This window comes from Aspergillus mulundensis (genome assembly GCF_003369625.1).
Source record: "Aspergillus mulundensis strain DSM 5745 chromosome Unknown scaffold_6, whole genome shotgun sequence".
NCBI lineage: Eukaryota > Fungi > Ascomycota > Eurotiomycetes > Eurotiales > Aspergillaceae > Aspergillus > Aspergillus mulundensis.
This window is the reverse complement of record NW_020797894.1, coordinates 1,840,085-1,866,430: the sequence shown is the minus strand read 5'-3', so window position 1 is coordinate 1,866,430 and position 26,346 is coordinate 1,840,085. Positions and strand designations below refer to the sequence as shown.

Here is a 26,346-nt window from a genome sequence, read left to right as displayed (position 1 = left end):
AAAAATATAGGTTCTTTTTAATACTAAGAATTACTTAGTTAGTATTATATAGCCTGACTTAATTAGTATTTTTAATTAAGTTATTAATTTTAATTAACTAGCATGTCCTGGACATGCTACTATTATTATTATAAATAATAATCTTAATAAAGTATAAAAAAATTAATTAATTAACTAAAACTAACTAAGCTTGATCCCAGGAAAGGGGTTAGTTAATGGCGGTGGCCAGTGGCAGTATATGCCGCTGGTGGCCTGGCCGACGTTGACACCTTGCTATAAATATATTATTAAGTAATTTTAATAATTAGGTATAGTAATTACCTTATTATTTTATTTAATTAAATTTTATAGTATTAAAAACACTTATTAATTAAATAATTAAAAATATATTACTAAATATAATAATACTAGCGCTGGGAATTACCTAGCTAGTAAGGCTAAATAATTAAAAAAAATATATAAAAAAAATTAAATATAAAATTATTTAAAAGTTTTTGATTAAGGCCTTTAAGCGCTTTATATAGCTTTTATTTAAGGTAATAAGGCCTAAGTATTATTTCTTAAGGCTATTAATATTCCTAGGCCTTGGCATCGCCACGGCTAATAAAGTGGCCTAAGGCATTGACACTGTTAATAAAACCACACTATTAATAATTAAATAATAAAAATAAAGATTTAAAAAAGCACTAAATCCTGCTAATATAAAATCTAATAAAAAGAACTTAACTCCTGCTATTAAACTAACAGTACTAGTACTTTTAATAAACCCTATTATTTTTGCTTTAAAAACCGCGGCCAAGGTTTTAAATCCTATTTAAAAATTAACTTTTATTACTAAGCCCTTATAAGCTAACAGCGCCACCTTAAATATTATTAAAAAGCTAATTAAAAGCTATTTTTTAAAAATAAGCCTGCTAGGCCTTTAACTACTTTTTAAGGCTATTACCTTAAAATACTCCTGCTAGTTTATAAATAAAAAAGGCTTTAAAAAATCTTACCATGTTACTTTTTAAGACTTTTCCTATTAAAAAAATAAATACTATTTTTATTAAACCTAATAAATATTTTATTAAAAATAGTCTAACTTTATTATTCTTACTTTAGTAAATATTACTTAAAACTTTATTAACCTTAGCCCGTGCTTAAGCCAGCAACCTTAATTTATTATTAATTAATAATAATATAATATTAAACATGCTAAAGTAAAAGTACCCTGTTATTTATAAGGTTATATAAGCTTTCCTAAAAACCTAAAAATATACTACTAGCATTAATACAGCCTGCTAAATGAAAATTAGTGTTACACACACGGATGCTAAGCCCCAATAAGATAAGGAAGCTAATAAAATAAAAGTTATGGTAATATTAACCCACTATATAGTAATAATATTATTACTATTTTAATATATATTTAAGGCTAATACCCTAGTAAAAAATAGTTAACTAAAAATTAATTTTTATATATTTTAGACCTTAAAATTTAATATTAATCCCTTATTAAATAGCCTTTTTAATACTTTATTTTATACCTAGTTAACCTACTTAAGGTTTTTATAATTTTAACTTTTTTATTTATTAATTACTTATAAAATATATATTATACTACTAGTATACTCACGCCTTATTTTTAAATAAAATTATTTTAATAATTTTAGAAAAGGGCCCTTTAATACTTAATAATTATTTATTATTAAGATTATTAAAAGTACTACTATAAAAAATTATTAAAATATTTATAAAACACTAGTAACCCAATAATTATAAGATATAAATAAATATATTAAATATTTAAAAAATTAATTAGCTAAATATAATATACCTTTAAAATAATATTAATACTAAAATAATTTACTAAAAAATTATAATAAAATTAAAAATAAAAATATACCTAAGTATAATTTTAATTTTAGCTTATAATAATATATTAACTAGCTTAGTACTTTAAAATTAAACTTTAAAAAAGCACCTAAAAAAATATAAATTAAATTAATAGTAAATTTTAAAAGCTTTAACTATAATAAAATTAGTATATAAAAATAACTAAATTTAACATGCTAATAAATTAAAGGGTATAAATAAAAAATATTAAGAATTTTTTTAAAAATATTTTAAAAAATAAATAGCTATAATTTTAAAAAGTTTAATAATTAGTTTATTAAATACTATAATTAAACTAAAGTTAGCTTATTAAAAAAACCAAGATTTTAGGGATTTTACTAATTATTTAGCCATATTAAAATAGTATTTTTTAAAAAATAATAAAAAAATATAAATTTAATATTATTTTAATAAGCTCTTACCTTTACTTTAAAATAAAATTTATAATTTTAATAATATAAAACTTCTAAATACTAAAAAATATTTAATTTAACTTACTTTATAATATTAATTTTATATATTATATTTATAACCTTGTATTACCTTATATTATAATAAATAATTAAAACCTATAAAATAAAAAAAATACCACTAATTTAAAAAAAAAATTAACACGGATTTACTTATAGTAAAAAAATTTAAAAATAAAATTATTTTATAAAATAAACTTTTAAAAAAAGTTATAATAAAACACCTATAAAATAAACTCCTAATATAATAAAAATTTTTTAAAGTTATACAAAAATAATATTAAATTAAAATTAATTAAAATTAACTTTTATAACATGTTTTAAGTGCAAAAAACTAGTTATATTATACCTAATTATATAAAATTATTATAAAACCCTAATTTTTAGTTAATAAATCTTAATTAAACTATAAAAGTTTATAAGGTAGTAGTTAAAAACCCTTAAAATAAAAAATATTATAAAAAAGTAAGATAATTAGTAAAAAAGTAAGTATATAAATTAAAATAAAAGTAAAATATATAAAAAAAATAAAAAAAAATTAAAATAAAGTTTTATACCCTAGCTTAATATTTAAAAATAAAAATAAATAAGTATTTTTTAATAAAAATAATAGTAAAAGCTTCGCGGGATAACATTAAAACTAAAGTAAACTTAAATCTTAAAATAAAGGTAAATATAATAAGTATAAAATTCATTAAGCGTGCTTACTTAAATTAAGTAAAACTTTTTTACCTTATTTTAAAAAAATATAATAGTTAGTAAAAAAAATTTAAAGGGAGTATAAAAAGTACTTATTAAAGTTATTAATTTTAGGGGTACCATAAAAATATTTAAATAACCTTATATAAAAATAAAGTAAACTAAAGTTAAATACCTTATTATTCCTTTATAACTATTCAAGCCATGTATATTTATATAATAATAAATTAATAATAATTTAGTAATAAAGTAATAAAATACTAAATTTTTAAATAATATAAGTTTATAAAGGCTTGTAAAAATTAAGCTTATATATTTATTATTATTATTTTACTTAAAAAAGTGTATAATAATAGTAAGTTAAATTAAATAAATAATTTATTACCTAAAGTTAATATATTTTAAGACATATTTTTCTTATATAATATAAAAATAATATTTTTAAAGTTAGTATTTATATATAATATTATAATAATAAATAGCTAGTTATCTTTTTATAAGCTAATTTATTTTTTTTACTAAATTAACCATGTTACGCTAGTATATTAATAAAAATATTTAATTTAATTATATTAAATTCTTTAAAAGTCCTACTAGAGCACCTATTTTTTATACCTAAAAAAATTAAGGCTTATAATTATATGTTAATTATTAAGGGTTAAATAAAATAATAATTAAAAATTAATACCCTTTACCTTTTATTTTAAAAAATTTTAACTAAATCTTAGGGGCAACCCGCTATATTAAAGTTAATTTAAAAAATATTTATTATTATATTTAGGTTTATAAGAAAAACTAGTAAAAAATAGCTTTTTAATATTAATATAGTTATTATAAGTATATTATTATATTATTTAGTTTAATTAATACTCCTGCCACTTTTTAAAGCTATATTTATTTTATAGTTTATAATATTCTAGACTAAATTTATATTATTTATTTTAATAATATTTTAATTTTTTTTGTTAATCCTAAGTAACATGTTAAGTATGTTAAATAAGTTTTTAAATATTTATATAAAGCTAAATTATTTGCTAATTTAAAAAAATATATCTTTTTTAAAAAAAGGTAAAATTTCTAGGTTTTATAATTAATTAAAATAGTATTAAAATAAATCTAGGATAAGTAACTACCATAACCTTATAAAAAGAACCTTGTTTTTATAAAGCCTTGTAATTTTTTTAAGTTTTATTAATTTTTATTACTATTTTATTTATAATTTTACATAAATTACCTTATTATAAAAAATATAGCATGGGAAGAAAGTTAGGCCCTTATAATTTTAAAAGCATAAAAAGCTAATATTTTAATTTTTTTAATACCTTTATAAAAGCCCCTTTGTTATGTTATTTTAATCCTATATAAAAAAAATAGTTAAAAGTAAATACTAGTAATATAAAAATAGCTAAAATTTATTTTTAGCTAAATAACACAGGAAAATATTACCTAGTTATATTTTAATCTTATAAATTTATTAAAGTAAAAATTAATTAGTTAATCCCGGATAAGGAGCTATTTACTATTATTTTATTATTTTATTATTAAAGGTAATACCTTAAAGGTTTTTTTATATAATAATAGTATAGTTAAATTATATAAATCTTTACTTTTTTATATAATAGTAAAAGTATAGTAAAAAGCAAGTAAGATAATATATAAATTTAGTAATATATAATTTTAAAATCTTATATTATTTAGGCAAGTATAACCCTATAAATACCCTATTTAAAAGGTATAAAAGTAAAACTAAATTAGTTTTAAAAAAAAAATTTAGTACTTATTAAAAAAATAGTATAAAATATTAAAGTATAAATAATTACTTATCTAAACTTAATATAAAGCCTTTATAAAAAAAAGCTTAATTTAAATAAAAAATAAAATATTTAAGTTTAAAGTATTAGGTGCAACAAGTACTTTAATATTTTTAAAAAAAATTTTATTTTTAAAATAAAATAAARTTAAATCTTAATTTTAAAAACTATAGTATTATAGGTATATAATCTAATTTTAAAAATAAATTAGGTTTTAACCTAGTGTTAAGTCTAAAATATTATATTAATTAAAAATATTTACTTTAATTATATATTAAATTATTTAATAAAGTTATTTTTAATATTATAATTTATAAATAATTAGGCTTAAAAGTAAATTAAAACCTTAAAGGTAAAAAATTAGGTTAAAAAAGCTAAAAAATTAAGTTTTAAAAATTAATTAATTATAAAAAGTAAATTACTAGCTTTTTAAAATTAAATTTATATTTTATTAAATTAAAGGCTTAAAACTATAATTATTTAAGTATATTATAATAATTTTTTAGCAGGATATTTTAGTTTATAAAAAACTAAACTTTTAATAAAATAAAAGTTTTTTAGCTAAAAATAAAAGCTATAATAAAAACTTTTACTTATTTATACCCTACTTACTAATATACTATGGTACCTTAATACTAATCTTATAAAAAATTATTCGCCTTACTAAAATTAAATTACCCTTTTTTTAAAATTAGTATAAATTTTATTATTAGCTTACTATTTATTATATACTAAAAATAATATATTAATACTATTTTTATAATAATAAATTATTATATAAAATAATATTAATTTACCCCTGTTTTAATATTAATTTAAGCCTATAAATTAACTAAAATTTTTTATTAAAATTAAATTTTAAATTATAGCTAGCCTAAAGGTATTATATTTAATTAAAAAATTTTTATAAGTACATATTAGGGAAAGCTATAGTTTTATTATAAAACTAAGTTATATTTATTAACTACTTTCCACCCTTAAACTAATAAATAAATTAAGTAAATTAACCAAGTTTTAAAATAATATTTATATTATTTTATTATAAAAAATTATTATGCTTGGCCTATATTACTTAAAATAATATAATTTATTTATAATAATACTAAAAATATTATTATTAAAATATTACCTTTTTAAGCTATATATAGCCAAGACCTAAAAATTATAGTATAATTTAAGGTTAACCTTAAATAAATAAAGGTACTAGCTATATTAGCTAGGATTAAAAAACTTAAAAAAATTTAAGCTAAATATAAAAAAGACTAAAAAAAATATAAAATACTATTAAACTTATTATAATAAAGGCTAAAAAAATATAAAATTTAAACTAAAATAACCTATTAAACTTAGTACTAAAAATTTAAATTTAAAAATACTAGTAAAACTTAAGCCTAAGTTTATTAATTTTTTTTAAATACTAAATAAAATTAATTTTATAGCGTATTAACTCCTACTTTTTAAAAAGTATTATTAAATATATAATATTTTTTATATTTTATTACTTAAGCCTTGGCATAGTAAAATTAATATAAAAGCTATGCTTAATTTAAAAAAAAATAAAAAATAAAAAATTAATAATATTATTAGCTATAACTTTATTAAAAATAAAGACTTATATTTAGTAAAATAAAAAAATAGCCTTTAAAATATAATTAATAAGTTTTTATTAAGAATATAAATACACTAAATTTTCTTTAAAAGTATAAAAAAAGGCAAGCATAATAAGATAATTATAAAAATAAAACCTAACTTTAAGCTAAAATATATTTAATATATTTAAATAAAAAAACCCTAATAAAATACTACTTAAAAATTATTATTTTAGCCTTAAATTATAAGTAACTACAAGAAATTATAAACTTAGAAAGTAAAAAATACTAAAGTAAAAAAAAATAAAGTATTATTATAAAAACAAGCCCTTAATATTACCAAGCTATTGCCTGGCATACTAAAACTAAAAAATAATAAAAATAAATAATTAAGGTATTAAAAAGGTATTAAAAATAAAATTAAACACTAGCTTTAAAAAAGTAAAAAATAGCAAGGTATTATTATTAAATTAAATATATAATGAACCTATTTAAATACCTTTAATTATAATTAAAACCTCTGTCTTAATATAGGCTATTTAAGTATTAAAATTTATAATATTAATAAAGTATAAATAATAAGCAAGCTTAACTTTTTTTAAAAATAAAACTTAGTAATTAACTATTAAACATGGCTTGTGTTATTAATAAAAAGGTAAAGGTATAATTATAAAACTTTAGTATTATTTTTTATATTAATAATAAAGGGATTTATTAGCTAAATAGCAGGGAGCAAGGCATAACATAATACTACTTTAATATAATAATAAAAAGTGGCTTTTTATTAATTTTTTTTAATTTTACTAAAAAAAAGAATTTCTTTAGTAGGCTTTTTTTATATTTTTAAAAGCCTTTAATAATTAAATTATAATAAAATAAGTTTAAAATATAAATTCCTAGCCTTATTAAAACTTATTATTTTTTAAAAAAAAGCTTAACCCTCTTATTATTAGTTTACAGGTAAAAAAAGTAATAATAGCTAATTAAAAGCTATAGGTTATATATATTACTTATTATTATTATTTTAACCTAAAAAACATAATAAATTAGCTATAAAATATAAAAAAAATATTAAAAGCTTACTGGCTTGCAAACTTTATTATAGTAAAAATAAGTTTTATAAAAAATTAATATAATAATATTAAACTTATAACTAAACTAAAATAAAATATTATTATTATTTAAATTACTAGCCTTTAATATAAATTAAAAATATATTAAATATTATAATATAGCTAGATAAATAAGTATATATAATAAAATTTTATATATTTTACTAGCCTTTTTTTTACCCTTTTTTTTTCTTGTTATTAAAGCTACTAGCCTTTTACTTACCTTTACCCTTTGGATTACTAGAGAAACCTTTACTATTTTTTTTATGTTTTAGGTAGTGCTATTAATAGTCTTTAGCAAAGAAGGAAAATAGATTTTAAATCTTATTATAGGGGCCATAATATTAGATAATTAATAAAATAATAAAGAAATAAGATATTAGGCTATAAAAAATAAAATAAAAAAATTAAGAAAATAAAATAGGGGAATTAAAAAAGTTAAAAAAAAAGATTAGAAAGTAAATAAAAATTTATTTTTTTATATTTAACTACTTATATAATACTAATAACATAATACCATAATAATTATATTAACCTTTTTATTATTTATAAAATACTACTTATTTATAATTTATTAATGCTTAAATTAATAAAAAATAACTTAAAACTTTTATTATTTATTAAAATAGCTATTTTAGCCATTAAAAGCAAAGCTATTTAAAAGTAAAATATTAATAAAAAAATATTATTTTAAGCCTTAAAATAACCCCGTATTTAATAATAAATTATTTTAAATAAAAAAACTAAATAATTAAACATAAAATTAAGCTAAAATAATAATAAAACATGTTTATTATAAAAATTAAAGCTATTTAAAAATTAGGTTAATTTTAATTAAAAAAGGGCTAAGTTATTACACCTATAAATATTAAGCCTTAATAAAATAAAAAAGCTAATAAAATAAAAGTTATAATAGTATTAACCCACCATGTAGTAGTAATATTATTATTATTTTAATATATATTTAAGGCTAATACCCTAGTAAAAAATAATTAGCTAAAGGTTAGTTTTTATATATTTTAGGCCTTAAAATTTAATATTAATCCCCTATTAAATAGCCTCCTTAGTACTTTGTTTTATACCTGGTTAGCCTACTTAAGGTTTTCACAATTAGGTACTAAAAGTTTTAATAAATATATTATATTTAATATTAAAAAGGTTAAAATAAAACTAAACTCTTATATTTTTTACTTTTATTATTTTTAAAGTTTTTATATTTTTTTTATTTTTCTATTTTATTACTTTTAAAGCTTTTAATATTTTTAATTATTATTATTACTACTTTTTATAGCTTTTACTTAAGCCTTAAGCCTTATTTTTCTTTATTTTATACCTTTTTTATTATTAAATAAGGGTATCCGCCTTTTTATATAAAAAGCTTATTAATATTAGCCCTAATAGCACGCACTTAATACTACCGTTAGGCACCGCCCTTAACCCCTTTCCTTTACCTAAAACGTACTTAGCCAATCTTAGCAACTAATTAATGATTTTATAAATCCTTGAATCGTGTACCAACAACACAGGGGGATTATTACTTAGCTAGTTTATATTAAAATTAACTACCCCTAAATTTACCCTTTATCCAGGCCCTTAAAAAAATTAATTAGCTTAAAAAAAGCCCCTGGTTTGCACCTAATAACAGCCAGCCTATAATAAGTATTAAAATAATAGCATGCAAGCGTGGTAAATATAAAATAAGGAATATAATTAGCTAGCTGTAAGTAGCTAAACTATTAGTATTAAATAATTAATATTATAAAAAATAGCAAAAATAATTAGCCGTATGCCAGGGGTATTAAATAAGGCTAAAAAAAATTTATATATTAAAAACCCGGGGTATTCCAGTGCTTTAAAAGGCTTTTATTTTAGCTAATAAAAAAAATAAAATATATAGTTATTAAAGCGCTAGGACAAAGTAGTGGCTTATAACCTAATAATATAAAAAGTATTATAAGTAAAGCCTAAGTCTCCTATTAGGTGGCTACCGGAAATACTATATATAAGGTCTATGGGTCACGTGCAGCTAGTCCTAAACGGGTAAGCGTGGATGCCTAAGGCACCGAGGCAGGAAGCGTCCGACATGTTTGTTGGAAGGTGGAGGAGGTCGGCGCGTACTAGACCGACATCTCGCTTAGGTAAGTGTGCTTAGGTAGTCAGGCTTTGGTGCGTGCCCCAGATACCTATAGCTCTACAGCTACACCTCGAGCAGGAGTGGAAAGATTGCCAAAATGTAGTCACAAGCTAGGCACCCCGGGCGCTCCCTACAGAGTCCCAGTCAGGGCTCCAAGTGATTCCCTTCTCTGCATTCGGTCATGTTTGCAGATACCTCGAATAAATAGAGCGAGATTACTTCGCCGGTGTGAGTGCTACAGTACAACAGACTAGATTGATGTGATTTTGTAGCATGTCTCCATTCGTTTGATTCATATCCAAACAGTAGCATGTAGGTGCCATGTCTCATCTTAGCCCTGCTTCTTCCTCTGTGTCTAGACGGTTTTCATAACCACCTCTCCTTTTTCAACGCCCTGACTCGACGCCGTAACAACAATATCCCCCTTCCTACCATCAACCCCCTTAACGATGGCCAGGGCCAGCCCATTGAAAGCCTTCCTATCATGCGACGGGAAAGCCGTAAAATCCGCCTGGAAACCATTGTCCGTAGCCACAATCTCAGCTGGCCCCGACACCTCAAAATGAATCAAGTTATCTGCCTGCGGGACGACAATACCCTCTGCATCGACGACCTCAACAGTGACAAACAAGAGGTCCTCGCCGTCTGCAGCTATCGCCTCGCGGTCAGCACTAAGACGAAGAGCGGCTGGTGCGCCTGCCGTGCGAACGGTATGCGTTGCCCACTCGGTACCATCCTTGTACGCAACGACATACACCTCACCGGGCTCATAGACGACATCATCCCATCGAATCCGATACGTAAGGGGCTCCTTCTTGCGTCTCCCCTGCGATACACCATTAAGGAACAACTCCGCCTCATCCCCAGAGGTAAAGACATGAACGGGTGTAACCTCTCCAACTCGATCCGGCCACGTCCAGTGAGGGACGATATGTGCCATTGGGAAATCCGGGCGCCAACGCGCCTGGTACTGGTAGAAGCGTTCTTTCTTGAATCCCGCAAGATCGATAATGCCCGAGTAGGCGCTCCTTGCGCCGTCGTAGTACGGATACGGCTCGCCGATATAGTCCCATCCGGCCCAGACAAAACCGCCCGCGACGAAGGGGTGCTGGTCTTGCGTTGAGAACACGCGATCGGGCGCTGAGCCTGCGTCGGCGGAGTAGAGCTCGTAGGCGGAGATCTCGAGGGTCGTCGAGTTCCCGCCTGAGGTGTCGTTTACCGGGGCGCTTTGGTAGCTTGTCACTGGGAAGGAGAATGAGCCACGGCTGCTGAGGGACCAAGCGACTTCGCTGCCGAGGATGAGTTTCTCGGGATGCGCGGCGTGGAATGCGTCGTACTGGGGGTCTCTTCGGTTGCCGGTTAGGTGGGCGTAGGCGGGGCCGTATCGTAGTCCTTCCCCTTGGTAGTTGAGGCTGATGAGGTCGACTACGCCTGCAAACGATGAATTGGGCCATGCGCTGTTCATCGATGCTGTAGTTGGACGAGTGGTGTCTTCCTCCTTCACGATGCCTTGTAGGTACGTGGCGATTTCTGCTGCGACTGCATCTCGGTTCTGCTCTGCGATTTCATTCCCGTAACTCCAGATGATAACGGAAGGGTGGTTCCGATCTCGTCGGAGCCATGAGCGTAGATCCGGCTCGCTCCAGTCGTTGAAAATAAGGTGGAAGTCGGACTCGGTCTTTTGCTGCGCCCAGGAGTCGAAGATCTCGTCCAGAACGAGGAAGCCCATCTCATCTGTCAATTCTAGGAGCTCAGGTGTTGGGGGGTTATGTGCTGTCCTGATTGCGTTGACACCTAGCTCTTGTAAAATCTCGAGTTGGCGTCGGGCTGCACGCTTGTTCCATGCTGCTCCCAGGGCACCGAGGTCGTGGTGCTGGTTGACTCCTTGGATGGGTACTCGTTCACCGTTAACGAGCAGCCCGTTATCGGGAGTGTACTCTACCGACCGGATTCCAAACTTGGTTTTGTAGATATCGAGCAGACGGCCTCGGGCATCGTACAACGAGGTGACGGCGACGTAGAGATCGGGTGACTGAGTCGGTGGAGGGCCCCATAAGCGAGGGTCTCTGATGGTTGTAGAAACAGATACTGACCCTTTGCTTTCTGGTTGCAGAGAGATGTCTTGTCGGGGGAACTGCGCGACCTTTCGGCCATGTTTGGAGCCATGCACAAAGACCTCCGTGACAACCTCAACTTTTTGCGTTTTGTCTGCTTTGTTTTCAATTTGTACCTCAAGATCGACTGTAGCCTTCCGCGTGGAAATATCCTTAGTCGTCACCTTCGTTCCATAATGAGCGACGTGGATAGGGTTGACTTTGGTCAACCAGACATTGCGATAGATCCCAGCACCAGGGTACCATCGTGACGAATCGCCAGCCGGATTCTCAACCCGAATCGCGAGCTGATTCCCTTTGCCCGGTTTGAGGTACGGCGTGATATCGAGCTGGAACGAGTTGTATCCGTAGGGCCATCCACCGACCAAGTGGCCGTTCACCCAGACAATCGGATAGGACATGGCACCGTCAATCTCCAACAAGACCAGGTCGTCTTTGTCTTTTCTGGAGACGTCCAGCTTGCGCCGATACCACCCTACACCTTGCACTGGTAGTCTGCCCATGGCTGAACCAATCTCGGGGTCCTCATCGGTATAAAATGGTCCCTTGATGGCCCAGTCATGGGGTAGGTGAACTTGCTCCCAGTCAGTGTCGTCAAACTCATTTTCCACGTACGGAAGATCAATATCCGGCTCTGTCAAAGGACGTTCATACTGTGCACTCGCGTCCGCGATGTAGTCGTTACCAGACGGAAGGACCCAAGGCTTCAGCACAACGAGGCTCGAATCATTTGCGTCGGGCCGCAGATCGTAAACGACATTATCTGGAATCTCCTTGGAGTGCCAGAACTTCCAGTCCTTGTTCAGACTGGTCCGTTCACGGACATTTCCAGAAGCGATCGCGGTCGTATTTTGGACAGGCGATGCTTGAGCAGGTAAACCCAGGAGTCCAAGGGTCCAACCCAGATGGATGCAGGAGAGGAGTTTCATAACGGTAGTTCTCGTTCATGGGTGAGAATGTGGTCCCTGCATCTGGCGGGGGACCTGGCGCTTCATAAAGTCACATTCCATGCACGTTTGCAAGGTCGGGCATACTCCAATGTATTCTTCCGCCAATAGTTCCTGTCAACTTGGAGACAGCCAGGTCTGGGGACGGGGTAGGACGAGTGCCAATGCTGGATTGCATGACGGTCGCTGGGATTTTAGCCGAGGAGCCTGATGCAAGAAATTCCGTCATAGTTGATGTGTTGCTCCTCCCCAGCCACCCCCGCATCGGGTCTGGGATCTCCAGGGTCCATCGGGGTAAACAGCCCGAGGTGCTCGCCCGGCTATTTTTATTAATCTGATCGCTTGGCTCTGGGCACCGGGCGATGTTAGACCGACATTGCTTGACACTGCCTATTTCAGCCGATGGTCTTCTTCAGTCTGAAGTATGGAATCACTTAACCCATATATTTCATCGCGATGCTTCTCATCCCGGGTCTCCTATTCGGCAGTTGCCTGGCTCAATCATGCTGGAACAGTGTCCAGTGCACAGGGCCTCTGGAACCGTCCTTCCCCGGTCCATGGGAGTCCAACATCTATGCCCCGACGTCGAGAACCGTCCAGCCAAGAACCGTCCTCCGTTTGCCAGATGGGGACCTTGTGTCTGAGTACACAAATCCATCCAACTTCATCTTGGACAGCAGTACCTCTGACCTGGTCTTTGACTTCGGACTCGAAGTGGGTGGTCTCGTGTCTCTCGAATACACCCTGACGGGCCCTCAGACTCAACTTGGACTTGCCTTTACCGAAGCAAAAGACCATATAGGAAGAACATCCGACAGCTCCCGAGGTGGCGATGGAGACGACAAGGCAATCTTCGCGGAACTCAAACAGGTGTCGAATGGAACATATACCATGCCCCGTGCGAAGCTTCGTGGCGGATTCCGCTACTTGACTCTGTTCCTTCCTTACTCTGCTTCCAACTCAACTCTAACAATCACCAACGTCACCTTGGAACTGTCCTTCCAACCAACTTGGAGCAACCTCCGTGCATATCAGGGCTACTTCGACTCCTCGGACAGCCTGCTCAATAGGATCTGGTACGCCGGCGTCTGGACCCTGCAATCTAACTCCATCTCCGGTGACAGTGGTATGAGAACGCCGAGCCCCAATACTCTAGACGGGTGGGACAACATCGAGGTCATCAGCGATCAAGATACGGTGCTTGTCGACGGCGCCAAGAGAGACCGCTTGATATGGACTGGAGATATGGGGACTGCGCTTCCGAGTGTCTTTGTGAGTACCGGGGAGCTGAAGAGCGCAAGGAGTGCTCTTGCTGTTATATTCGCAAATCAGGTCTGCTCTGCTTCTCCTCGCCTGTATCATTCGCAAAGCCGAGGCTGACTTCAATCGGCTACAGGCGGACAATGGCCAGTTTCCGAAGGCCGGACCGCCAAATGCTCAACTAAACAGTGATAGTAAGCGGGATCCCTCCATATCGACTTCGGTGAGCAGCAGCTAACCACCGCAGCATACCACCTTTGGCAGCTAATTGGCACGTACAACTACCTCCTCTACTCTGGAGACACGGCTTTTGTCGTCGACCACTGGCCTCAATTCATCAAAGGCCTTAACCGAAGCTTGAGCCTTCTATCGCCCAATGGCATAGTCAAGGTCACTGCAGAGCGCGACTGGGGTCGGTTCACTTATGGTGCGGAGCGTGCTTCGGCCAGTATTTTGTCGGTGAACCATTTTCCTCCATCGGGTTATTGAATTGCTGCTAACGCTAAGTTCGACAGACTATATCGGGCACTCACCGGTGGAGCAGCAATGGCCAGCTGGCTCTCAGACTCGATCACCGGAAATTGGACGGAGTACTATAACGACCAAGCACAGACCCTCAAGACGGCAATCATGGAACACCTCTGGGACGACAGCGTCGGCGCGTTCAAGGATAGCCCTGACTCGGTTTTGTACCCTCAAGATGCCAACAGCCTAGCGCTGGCGTACGGCGTGATCACGCCGAACTCGAACAGCAGTCAAGCCGAGCGCATATCGGACTATCTCACGACCAACTGGACGCCGATCGGGCCTTCATGCCCAGAACTTCCGGACAATGTCTCTCCGTTCATCTCAAGCATTGAACTTGACGCACACTTCAAAGCCGGCCGTCCGGACCGCGCACTAACACTTATCAGGGACCTGTGGGGATGGTACCTGGACCATGAAAACGGGACGCAGTCTACGACTCCGGAAGGATATACCGTCGATGGTACTTGGGAGTATAGACTGGAGAGAAGCTATACCAAAGGCTCGCCCTATCTTTCCCACTCCCATGGCTGGAGTTCTGGTCCAACGTCTACTCTCACGGAGTATATGCTCGGCTTGCGGGTGACGAAGCCAGCGGGGGAGGAGTGGGTGTTGTCGCCGGCAGCTTTTACGGAGCTGGACAAGTTCGAAGGCGGTTTCACAACATCCTATGGCAAGTTTTCGGCCAGTGTCAAGGTTGATGGGAAAGTTGCGAGAGTGGAATGGAATACGCCGCGGGGAACGAAGGGGGTCGTTGATCTGCCTGGGCATGAGCCGTTCCGGGTGCGCGGCGGTAAGGGCTCGCGTAAAGTGAGAATATGATAGCTGTAGCTTGCGATGGAATATGCTTGATAATTGGATGATGTTGTGTACTTTTCCACTTTGTCCATGCCGAGCGTAGGCCGAACGGAGAAGAGCAGCAGCACCACTTCCGCTTCCGCCCCGCCACCACTTTCTTTCGTTCTCCCCGCAAAGCCCCACGAGACATTCCACCTGCACCTGCTCAACCACTCCAGTTCGGGATCAACGGGCATCATCACAGCCGAGAGCACTGCGCACGATGACGATGTGGAGTAATCTCGCTCGGAGATCGAGGGGCCTGCCTCATGCCCGTCGGCCAAGTGAATGATCCCGGTAGTACAGGTCTTCAACACATTCATCCCTCCAAGACCCCAAAATGACGACCCCGCAAGTCCAACACGAGGCGCTCAACGCAACCTTCACCGGCATCGAGACAACATGCGACAGTACGGCCGTCCACCACTTCCGCGGCATCAAATACGCCAGTATCCCTGGGCGCTTTGAACGCGCGCTGCCGGTGGATGGGTTTGACGGGCGGACTGTTGATGCTTCGCGATTTGGGTATGGCGCTTTGGATTCACCCAGGTTATTTTCGATCGCTAATGACACTTTGTGTGCTGTAGGCCCCGATGCCCCCAAGTCCCCATTGACGTCCGCCATCTCCTGCGTATCCCCGAAGACTTTGTGATTGAGGACGAGCCCGAGGATGAATTCGAGTGTTTGACGGTCGATATTACGGCTCCGCCGGGTGCGGCGAATCAGGGGGGTCTGCCGGTGCTGGTATGGATTCATGGAGGCTCACAGATTATGACGTTTTGCTCGGCGGGGTCGAAGATTTGTGGTATGTTGCCTTCGGCCATTTCGGCTTCAACGTGGGATTGCTAACTACATACTCCGTGTGTGTACAGACCCGACAAGAATCGTTGCCGATTCAATCAAATCTGGCCAGCCGTTCATCTTCGTGTCGATCAACTACCGGCTCAACATTTTCAGCTTCGGAGACGGCGGCGAGACGAACCTGGCTATCAAGGATCAGCGATTGGGACTCGACTGGGTGAGGAAGAACATTGGCGCATTTGGCGGGAATGCAGTATGTCATCTCCTTCCACTCAATAATGTACTGGGCTAATCCGCGGTGCAGGACAACATTACCCTAGCTGGAGAAAGCGCTGGCGCCATCTACGTCCATGCGCACCTTAGCACGGGTCCGCCGGTGAAGAGAGCGGTTTTAGCTTCTGGATCACTATACCTATCGTCGCCACTACCTGTGGAACGAGGTAACGGTCTCATCAAAGCCCTAGAAGCGAAAGTGCAGTCATACGGCGAGTCCTCACTCCGACAAGCATCCGTGCCATCTCTTCTCCGAGCGTTACAAGAGAGCAATGTCAACACGATGTGGATTCAAGAAGACGACGAACTGAAGGACTGGGAGAAGAGGCCCGAGCAGGCAGATGAGATCATGATCGGAGACACCGAGTACGAGGTATGCTCATCCCCTCCAGCCAGTCAATCCATGCAGTTGCACTAACAGCACAGTCCGTCATTTGGCGCAACGGCATCGAGACCTCAGACGGCTCAACCATCGCCTCCGCATTCGAGCTAGACCAAACCTACGGCACCACCCTCCGCAAACTCTACAACGTCGTCCCCGACCGCCCAACAGCCTGCAAACTCGGCGCCCTCGACCTCGTCAACGACGCGCGCTACACCCTCCCCGTGGAAATCATCTCCGACAAGGTCGCTGCCGCCGGAAAGCGCGTCTTCAAGTACGTCGTCGACCAAGTGAACCCGTGGCAGGCGTCCGCGCGGGCGCACCACGCCGTGGACCTGCTCTTCCTGTTCGGCGGCGTCGACCTCTCGTTTAACCCGTCTGCCGATACAGTCGGCAAGGACATGAGGCGGCGCTGGGTTGCGTTTGTGAATGGACGGAGTCCGTGGAACCCTGAGAAGCGGTTTGCGTTTGGCCCTGTCGGTGAGTGTAGGGAGATCTCTGAGGCCGGGTTTGCGGCGAGGCGCAGGGTTAAGCATCTTGGTGTTTTGAAGGACGCGGGCATTGGGGTGTATTTACCCATTGTGTTTGCGCTTACGGCGGGCAAGATTAGTTTGTTGAATTAGATATCTTTGTATATACGTTTAATTTGCAGCGATGGATGGTGAATTTCCTAGGCTACTACTCTGTGTATAGTGAGCATGTGACCTGCAGTTCCCAGCCTCCGCGAGACCTCCAATGCAACTCTCCTTCCACAACTCCCCCGTCACCAAACCCATCAGACGATCTCCTCTCGGCAATTCCCCGACAAACAACTTCCGAGCACTCTGCCCTCCACGTCCATCATTCTCTCCACTGTTACTCAGCCTGACTAATGTGGGGTCACCATCACAGGCTTCCTCAAGTTCCTCTGATTGATTTCCGGATCCACCGCAGCCACCGGCATTTAAGCTCCTCCCCGACATGCCGAACGCTGAGGAATTTCCGGGGTACCGCGCACCACGCATCCTGATTCCTGCGCGCTGTGGAGAGTCATCTAAGCCAATTAAAACGACGAACAGGATGACGGTATTCGACCTGGCTGCTCCACATGCTAGGAACGTTGCCGGAGGATCCCAAACCTGGTTCTCTGACAAGGAGCCAGGGCGATCAGATGGGGAGGTTTCTCTGGCATGCCCGGCCTGACCCCACGATTCAAGTTGGGTATATGAGTATTTGACTCCCGTCTGGTTTTGGTCGAGCTGGGCCTGACATATCCCCTACGCATCTGACGGCTCTCTCTTCCACAGTTCGTCGCTCATCACACATCACAATGGGTTCAATCGGCACACTACCCGACCCCAAGGAATACCAGAACATATTCCACTGGGCAGAGACGCAGAAGGATGGCAAAATCCCTTCCTTTAAAACGCGGCGAAATGATCCTTACGAAGTACGCTTTCCGTCCCTCCCACCTTAAGACATCATGCTAACGCACCGCAGTACCAAGCCGGCTTCGGCAACTCGTACGTTCAACACTGATCCTGCTCAAGCATTCAACTTCTGACCAGGATAATCCAGATTCGAGTCCGAGGCTGTCCCAGGCACAATCCCACATGGCCAGAACAGTCCACGCAACGTCCGCTTCGGGCTGTACGCAGAACAAGTCACCGCGACGGCGTTCATCGCGCCTCGCCACAGCAACAAGAAAGCCTGGCTTTACCGCGCCCGACCAGCAGTTGCACACGAGGGATTCGTACGTCGCGACCCAATATAAGAATACAACATCATATCTAACGCAAGATAAACAGACTGAACTCCCCGACAACCCCGACACAGAAAGCAGCTTCCTTCCTCTAAACCCGCGCATCCACGTCTCCCCAACCCAACTCGCCTGGCACCCGTTCGACATTGAGACCACGGAAACAGACTTCATCTCCGGCCTCAAGACCGTCGCGGGCTCCGGCGACCCCACGCTCCGCGAAGGAATCGCAACACACGTCTACACCGCCAACAAAAGCATGACGAAGCGGGCCTTCGTCAACTCAGACGGCGAGTTCCTGATCGTCCCGCAACAAGGCGCTCTCGACATCCAAACCGAGTTCGGCCCGTTATTCGTACAACCCGGCGAAATCGTCGTCATCCAGCGCGGGCTGCGCTTCCGCGTCGAACTCCCCGACGGTCCATCCCGCGGATATATCCTCGAGATCTGGGGGTCTCAGTTCGAGCTCCCTGAACTCGGGCCCCTAGGCGCAAACGGGCTCGCAAATGCCCGTGATTTCCTGTACCCCACAGCTTCGTACGAGGTCGTCAAGGAGCCCTGGGAAATCGTGTACAAGCTCGGCGGGAAATTCTTCAAGAGCACGCAGCAGCATAGCCCCTTCGACGTCGTCGCCTGGCACGGCAACTACGTGCCCTACAAATACGATCTCACGAAATTCGTCAACGTGGGCTCCATCTCCGTCGACCACATCGACCCCTCCATCTTCTGCGTCCTCACTGCCAAGTCCCGCGACTTGACGGCGCCGCTGGCAGATGTTCTTATCTTCTCGCCGCGCTGGGACGTCGCATCACGTATGTTCTATGTTCCGCATCCACTAAACCTCCGTCCATCATCCCAAATGAGTGCGTACTAACTCATTCTCGCAGACACCTACCGACCCCCCTACTACCACCGCAACGCCGCCTCCGAACTAATGGGTCTAATCTACGGCGACTACGGCGGCCGCTCCGACGCCTTCAAGCCAGGCTCCATCTCCTTCGAGTGTGGGATGGTGCCGCACGGCGTGGCGTACGAGGAATTCTCCGCGGCGGCGGGCGGGGAGACGGACCCGCCGGCTATGCAGATCTCCGAGGGCAGCATCGCGTTCATGTTTGAGAGTTCGCGGCCGTTCACGATTACCGAGTATGCGTGGAAAAGCGGGAAGAAGCATGAGCATGAGCCAAAGATGTGGGATAGTCTTGTGGATCATTTCAGTGAGCATGCTGAGGAGGTGGAGGAGATTTTGGCGCGGAAGGCGAAGGGGTTGAGGATTTAGATTTGGGGGTCTTGGCTGTGGTTGTGGTACTGTTTGCTTATTTGTTAGAGCGTGTCGTTGATACTATAGTCCTTTGGTTCTGTTCTGTACATAGTTCACCCATTACATTTACTTTACCTTTACCTCTTTTCTCTTTCAACTGTAGGTCTTCAATCCACCATCTCGTTTGATCCGGTCACAGTCTGGCTGACATCAGACGTGACATACTTATCTAGGTCCCATAGGATAGAGACGCCGCGCGCCATGCCTGGCTTCTACCGTACACACCACCAACCTACCCGCAAGTTCCAGTCTCTCGCTATGGTTCCCGAATAAGGATACAACACATCCACAACGAACCGGTGGATATAGACATCCTCTTCAAGATACCTAGTCGGTCTGTCATTACCATATTTGGGCGCTCTGAAAGGACCACAATTTCGGGTTCACCCGCTTGCGGGACCAACGCTGGCCTACGCAGCTGGAAACCAGTCAACCAGGTCGAGGACTCTTGTCATAGTCTAATGCGATCACAGTGGCCAGGTGCTCGCAATGGAACCCAGTGCTAGATTGAAGTGGCAGAGAGTCCCAAATGAATTCAGGGGTCATGCTGCCATAGTGCTTTGGGTAGGTTACCTACACCTACCTGGTTTGTAATAGTGCCAGTTATTTATTTCTCATGCGGAATCGGGGCCCGAAAAGTCTTAAGGCTATATTCTAGGAGCGCAGCTCGTCATTGTGCTGCCATGAACTAAGTATTCAGACCCCATAATATGGGCACGGCATCCAGGCATCCAGGCCTATTGCAGACTAAGCACGCTTGGAAGGGCGAGCCTCTTTTCAGGTTACATCATCACATCGTAAAAGTCAAACGATCTTATTCTGAACATGTCTTATTTTCATGAATGGTATCAACACGCGACAGGCGGACATTGATTATGTGGCAGAGCATGCCGCAACTGCTCGATCCACCGCCAGCCCTCTCCAAGGGCCTGCCAAGCCTTGGGGCGAAAGGAATCTATCACTTTAAAATCACAGGAAGTAGTCTGGGGTACGTCTCGAGACCATTGGCTCTCCTGCGCGCGGGCAAGGGTCGAATTGTAAGCTGGCAGAGTTAGTACCCGTCGATCTTGGGGGAGCATGGTACATACAAGGTATACTTGAGGTGTTCATCGATTTCCATGATGGCGGCTTGGTTACCACAGCGGTAGCAGTAATTGGGAGCTACCGGAGTTAGCGATTTTTCCAGACACAGGACAAGGAACATACCTGAGAAGATCGTGACGACGTTCCGGTCCTGTGACCAGTTATAGCCCTCCATAACCAGCTGGTGTGCACGCGCAACTAGTGTCAATCCGTTATTGTGATTAAACGCCTCTGAGATGTCCTGCCCAAAGGTGTAACCAGCACCACGGGGAGAGATTCCCCATCCGCAACGGTCGTCGGGGTCACTCCAGAGTAGATCACACATGGGACCCTCGTGAGGGACCTCCTGGATTCGGTCTAGGGATCGGATGTTATCCAGAGTATCGATGGACGGACTCAGACCGCCGTGAAGACAGAAGATCTGGTTCTCGATAAGAGCGGTAAGGGGGAGGTAGTCGAAAAGGTCGGTGAAGTATTTCCAGACATTGGCGTTGCCGTATTTTCGGAGGCATTCGTCGTAGAAACCGTACACCTGTGTGATCTGGCGGGACTCGTGGTTTCCGCGGAGGATAGTGATACGCTGGGGGTAACGAATTTTCAAGCAAACAAGGAGCGTGACGGTCTCGACGGAGTAGTATCCACGGTCGACGTAGTCACCTTAATCGGTCAGTTCAAGGGGCCAAAAGCGAGCGTTGTGGGGAACACACCCATGAAGAGGTAATTTGTGTCGGGGTTGGGTCCGCCGATGCGGAACAGCTCCATGAGATCGTGGAATTGACCGTGGATATCACCGCAGACGGTTACCGGACATTTCTACTTCCATATCAATCGGCTGATCGCAGGCGCTGATGTCGGTGTGGCCGGGACGGCCCACAACGCATCACCGAAAATCAAAACACGGCACATACCACAGGTTGGACGTTAGACTCTTCTTGCAGGACCTCTCGCGCCTGATGTAGAAGTTAGGAATTGTAGTCTTGGAAGAGTCCGCCCAAAACACACCCGATCACACAACCTCCGGACATCCTCCTCTGCGAGTTGTTTGCACGTCATCAAACTCTCGATCCAGCCATCGAGCGTGGGAATGGACCCCGAATCAGTCGTCGGGGAAAGGTGGTGTGGCTCCGGCGAGCGCGCCGCATCAATCTCCATGTTATTATCCATTGTCGTGAGGTGAAGCTGTTGAGGGGCGGAAGAGAACCAGGGAAACGGCTGCGAGGAGGGGTGGGAGAGCTAGGCGAAGAAAGGGTCTCGTGAGGAAGCGGTCGCTGGTGGGTTGGGCGAGGAAGCGAGGGCGGGAGGGGCACCGAAAGCACAAATTAAGGCGAGATAGAAGTCTATTTGAGAAAAGAATCCGGGATGCTGAGCGATGGGATGGCGATGGGAGTTGTCGAGAGCAAGAAAGGGAGCAGGTTTGCTGGGAGTGAGAGTCGACGAGGTTTGGCCGCCCGTGCGCCACAGCAGAGCCAAGCCACACCCGGAGAAGCACTCACCGTATGGTGGGGAAGCTACGCACAATTGTGCAGGCAAGCAATTGCATTTCATTTTAATAAATCAGTAGCTATTGCATGAATCATCAATTCGTTCATTCTTAACATTACAGTCCATGTCAGATCACTCAAATTGTTGGTGTGTCGTACTTTCCTCCTCAAATGATGTCACCGCCAAACCCTCCACCAAATCCACCAAAACCCCCAGATCCCGGTCCGCCAGGGCCACCCCGGCCTCGACCCAAGCCTTGGCCGAACGGGGGCCCTTGTCCGGGGCCTACTGGATCGTATCTTGCGCCAGGCGGTGCTTGAGGGTCGTATCCGCCGCCTTGAGGTCCTCCAAAAAGAGGATCATCAAAGGTGGGATGCATGCCACCACCGCCACCGGTCAAACCAGGTCCAACACCGCCTCGTATGGGGTCATTCGGTCCGAGGCCAGGAGGGTAGAGGTCGCGATCTCCAATATTTAGCGGATGTCTGCCGGCGCCAGGGTAACCGCGTGCGGGGCGCTGGATCTCGAATTCGTCTTCGAACCCTGGTGGTGCGAAATCGGGAACGGGGCCCGGTCTGCGAGGAGGTATTGCCAGGGGATCATCAAATGGATACGGCCGGGCAGGCGGGTATTGGTCGTCTCTCAATGGATCGTGTCTTGGTGCTCTTTCGAGTTGCGGCGCTCGCTCTGGTTGTCTTTCCGTAGCTTGCGAGGTTTCTTGTCCTTCCTTGTAGAGGCCGGGCGCGAGTTTCTGTATCACGTTGATTTTGAACAACGAGATGAGGTCTGTCAGACGGGATCCGGAAATAAATACTTCTCTAAGAGAAGTTGTCAAGTCTGCAGATGATGAAAGAGGCAGAGCCGATCCAGAAACATAGTCTCTGACGGGGACGTCGAAAGAAGTCGTGCGATCATCGCCTAAAGCCAGGGCGAAAACAACAGCATTGTTTCCAAGACGGCTAATCTTCAGCAGGTATTGCATCGACGATTGGGAGTGAGCGTATCGGAAAGACGATGTGGAATCGGCATTCCATTCTGCGGGGAGGGACGGGCTGTCGGACGAGCTTTCTGTGACGCACAACCATTAGTGAGATCGAGAAACGGGATAACCATACGTACCTATCGTATGATCTTCACCAAGCCCAACCAGCCTGAAGCCGACAGCCACCAGCGCAGCGTGGCCGATGAGAGCGACAGCTTCGTAGGGCGTCTTGAGGCTGAACTCGGAGCTGTCGTCAGGACGGAGAGCTCGAGCCGCCAGCCCCACCACATTGTCGGGGCTCAAAGAGTCTGTGTTGCCAACCATGTTGGCTCGCTCGGTGTCAGAGTAGGATGCGCGGAGTGTATTGTAGAATGGAAATGTTGTAGGATTTAAGCAGAAGAGTAGATGAAGATCGAAGCGAATCAGCCTTGGTGAGCCTTGATGCTCCAGGCGCCAAAGTTGCGTGGCTCTGCTCCAGCTTGAGCTTATCGCTATCGCACGTGACACGGGCTAGCTTAAGACGGTTAGCGTGGCACAGCTGCCCAAGCACTTCGCCACATGGGCTGGGGTTGCGGCCTGCGGGCTCAGGCTGCACTGCCCCGCGTTGACGTGCGAAGACTAGATCGGCAACTCAAATCAGCAAATTCAACATTAGGGTGTCATTGCAGGTAGCAAACTATTCAAAAGAAAATGCAAGAGTATACAGTGAACTATTTAGCTGGGTTACTCTCTAATTAACACTTGTTTAGATGACACTCTTAATCGTTGAAAGTTACCGGTCAGAAAATATATAGTCACGACGAACACCATGAAAATTATCTCACAGTGTCAACAACACATTCAATTGGCCCAGAAGGGTTCAATACCGGAGACTCCGTACCTTATCTGTCTTAATGCCTTTATATATATAAGAACCCTAGTACGGAGTATAGAAAGAAGAAGCTCAGTAGCAAAAGAACCGGAGTCCCAGAGCCGATGATTCCCCAAGCAGACTAGCGCAAATTTGCTCCTCCAGGCCATCCAGAGCCAGCCGGAAGAAGACATCAACATCGACCCATAAGTTAATCGAGATGATAATCCCATAGCCAGGTGCACCATCCAAGCCCGAGATACCTCCAGGGACACATTTACGACAATTTTCCGACCGTGGCGCCGACTCGTCAAAATGCCACGCGCCGGTATGCAGCCCGGGCTCAGCTTAATCCACGAGGCTAACCAAGCCAGGCCCGGCCTGTATGACATGCCGAGAAAAATGTCGCAAATGTGATCGTGGTCGGCCCAGCTGCCAGCGATGTATCTCCAAAGGACTTGTATGCCGCGGGTACCCAGATCAGTTCCGCTTCTGTGGGATAGCAAGTCGTGGGAAGTGGAAGAATGCTCGCATTCCCGTGGCTGAGAGAGACATTGTTTTTGACAGCCAAACGAATGTCATTGAGGTGCAGCAGCAACAGTCACCCAGTGACTCGTCTACGCCTTCGGAACCGCAAAGATCTACACGCCTGGCGATTGATTCGATACTGGTGCAACCTGCTGGTGATACCGATGATATCGCAAGCATTTTGAATTGGGCGCAGACAAAGACTCTTCTGGACCACTGTACGTCAGGATAGAGTTGAGAATATTGGTTTGCATTGACGCGCTCCAGATGACACGTTTATTTGCCCGCATCAGCTGGCGGAGATCGGCGACGACAAGGATAACCCCTACAGAGCTTATATAATACCGCTAGCAAAGAAGCAGATTTGCTTGCTGTATGCGGTTCTCGGCTTTTCTGCGGTACACCTGGGTAAATTGACCGAAAATACACGCCTGCACGAGACTACGGCGGTTGAGTACCGGCTGAAGGCGATACGAGCTCTAGGAGAGCAGATCTCTAAGAGCCAGACCACGTCGCTATCGAAGGAGGAGCAAGACGCTGTTTTCGCTACGATACAGGTTCTGCTTCTACACGATGTAAGTGTCCACCTTTGGGGCTGTCGGCGACTAATGTCACTAGATTGCGGAAACCGGAATATCTGAGCATGGCGTGCACATCACGGGGGCCATGTCCGTGTGCAAGAACGTCCTCCTTGCAGAGGGCTTCAATGGTCGACGGCAACGAGCGGTGTTCTTCTTAGGCAACCTGGCATGGTGCGTACATCCTAAAATTGAGGAAGACTTCCGCTGACGTCGACAGGCTGGATATCATCCGAGCCTTTGCCGGGACGCGCCGGCTCTGTTTCACCCAGGAGATCCGTGAGATAGTCGCTAGCGCTGGAGGACACAGATTTGAACTCGTTAATGGATGCCCGCGAGAAATATTCCTGATCATCGGACGAGCACTCGAGAAAGCAAAAGAGTACAAGCACGGCTGGACGACAGAGGAGGATTTCCGCTCCACGCTCCTCCTCGCGAACCAGGAGCTATATTCTTGGGACCCAAAGCGCAAGATGTATCCAAGCTCCGATCCTCGCTGGGTGAGCGTAGCCGTGGCGTTCCAGTTCGCGTGCATACTGCACGTCTACCGGCTGCTGGACCCTTCGCGGCCGGCGAACAGCCCGGAGATACAGGAAGCCGTGATGATGACCTTGGATGCGACGGCCGATATTCCTTCCGACAGTACGCTGATCGAGCTGTTGATACTCCCGCTGTTTATGGCGGGTGCTGATTCCTTGTCTCGACATTCGCAGTACTATGTCTTGGCAAGGCTCCGCGAGATTGAACGGCGGTCCGAGATGCGCAACCCGGTCCCGGCGGATCTCTTGAAGAAGGTCTGGACAGCTCGGGCTGCGCAGGATGGACTAGAGAACATCTCCTGGCGGGACTTTGTAAGTGTTCTCCTGTTACCATGGACTTGACTAACAAGCGTAGACATGCTTCCCGGAGTTGACTCAACAGCATGATTACCTTATAATCTGAAGCTGAGTCCAAA

The 26,346-nt window shown here is 40.8% G+C and overlaps 7 protein-coding genes across 7 annotated transcripts; 4 read left to right on the top strand and 3 right to left on the bottom strand.

Annotated features, from left to right (window-relative positions):
• Nucleotides 1–10,048: 10,048 nt before the first annotated feature.
• On the bottom strand, nt 10,049–12,736 carry DSM5745_06783 (Beta-galactosidase; the record flags this gene model as incomplete). The annotated part of the gene is made up of 1 exon (XM_026748799.1): nt 10,049–12,736. The coding sequence occupies one exon, from the start codon at nt 12,734–12,736 to the stop codon at nt 10,049–10,051; it is 2,688 nt and encodes an 895-aa protein (XP_026603103.1).
• Nucleotides 12,737–13,210: 474 nt separating this feature from the next.
• On the top strand, nt 13,211–15,361 carry DSM5745_06782 (uncharacterized protein; the record flags this gene model as incomplete). The annotated part of the gene is made up of 4 exons (XM_026748798.1): nt 13,211–14,086; nt 14,151–14,208; nt 14,262–14,469; nt 14,530–15,361. The coding sequence occupies 4 exons, from the start codon at nt 13,211–13,213 to the stop codon at nt 15,359–15,361; spliced, it is 1,974 nt and encodes a 657-aa protein (XP_026603102.1).
• Nucleotides 15,362–15,716: 355 nt separating this feature from the next.
• DSM5745_06781 (putative carboxylesterase) lies at nt 15,717–17,455 on the top strand (the record flags this gene model as incomplete). Its single annotated transcript, XM_026748797.1, has 5 exons — nt 15,717–15,901; nt 15,964–16,181; nt 16,249–16,430; nt 16,482–16,823; nt 16,877–17,455. 5 exons carry the CDS (start codon nt 15,717–15,719, stop codon nt 17,453–17,455), a joined length of 1,506 nt encoding a protein of 501 aa, XP_026603101.1.
• A 686-nt stretch (nt 17,456–18,141) lies between these two features.
• On the top strand, nt 18,142–19,846 carry DSM5745_06780 (putative homogentisate 1,2-dioxygenase; the record flags this gene model as incomplete). Its single annotated transcript, XM_026748796.1, has 5 exons — nt 18,142–18,261; nt 18,312–18,334; nt 18,390–18,564; nt 18,620–19,382; nt 19,458–19,846. 5 exons carry the CDS (start codon nt 18,142–18,144, stop codon nt 19,844–19,846), a joined length of 1,470 nt encoding a protein of 489 aa, XP_026603100.1.
• Nucleotides 19,847–20,857: 1,011 nt separating this feature from the next.
• Nucleotides 20,858–22,135, bottom strand: DSM5745_06779 (serine/threonine-protein phosphatase; the record flags this gene model as incomplete). Its single annotated transcript, XM_026748795.1, has 6 exons — nt 20,858–20,930; nt 20,977–21,049; nt 21,095–21,628; nt 21,679–21,784; nt 21,880–21,921; nt 21,974–22,135. 6 exons carry the CDS (start codon nt 22,133–22,135, stop codon nt 20,858–20,860), a joined length of 990 nt encoding a protein of 329 aa, XP_026603099.1.
• A 484-nt stretch (nt 22,136–22,619) lies between these two features.
• DSM5745_06778 (proteasome inhibitor PI31 family protein) lies at nt 22,620–23,759 on the bottom strand (the record flags this gene model as incomplete). Its single annotated transcript, XM_026748794.1, has 2 exons — nt 22,620–23,521; nt 23,573–23,759. The coding sequence occupies 2 exons, from the start codon at nt 23,757–23,759 to the stop codon at nt 22,620–22,622; spliced, it is 1,089 nt and encodes a 362-aa protein (XP_026603098.1).
• Nucleotides 23,760–24,600: 841 nt separating this feature from the next.
• Nucleotides 24,601–26,333, top strand: DSM5745_06777 (uncharacterized protein; the record flags this gene model as incomplete). Its single annotated transcript, XM_026748793.1, has 6 exons — nt 24,601–24,613; nt 24,660–25,031; nt 25,081–25,388; nt 25,432–25,565; nt 25,612–26,242; nt 26,286–26,333. 6 exons carry the CDS (start codon nt 24,601–24,603, stop codon nt 26,331–26,333), a joined length of 1,506 nt encoding a protein of 501 aa, XP_026603097.1.
• Between the last annotated feature and the right edge of the window lie 13 nt (nt 26,334–26,346).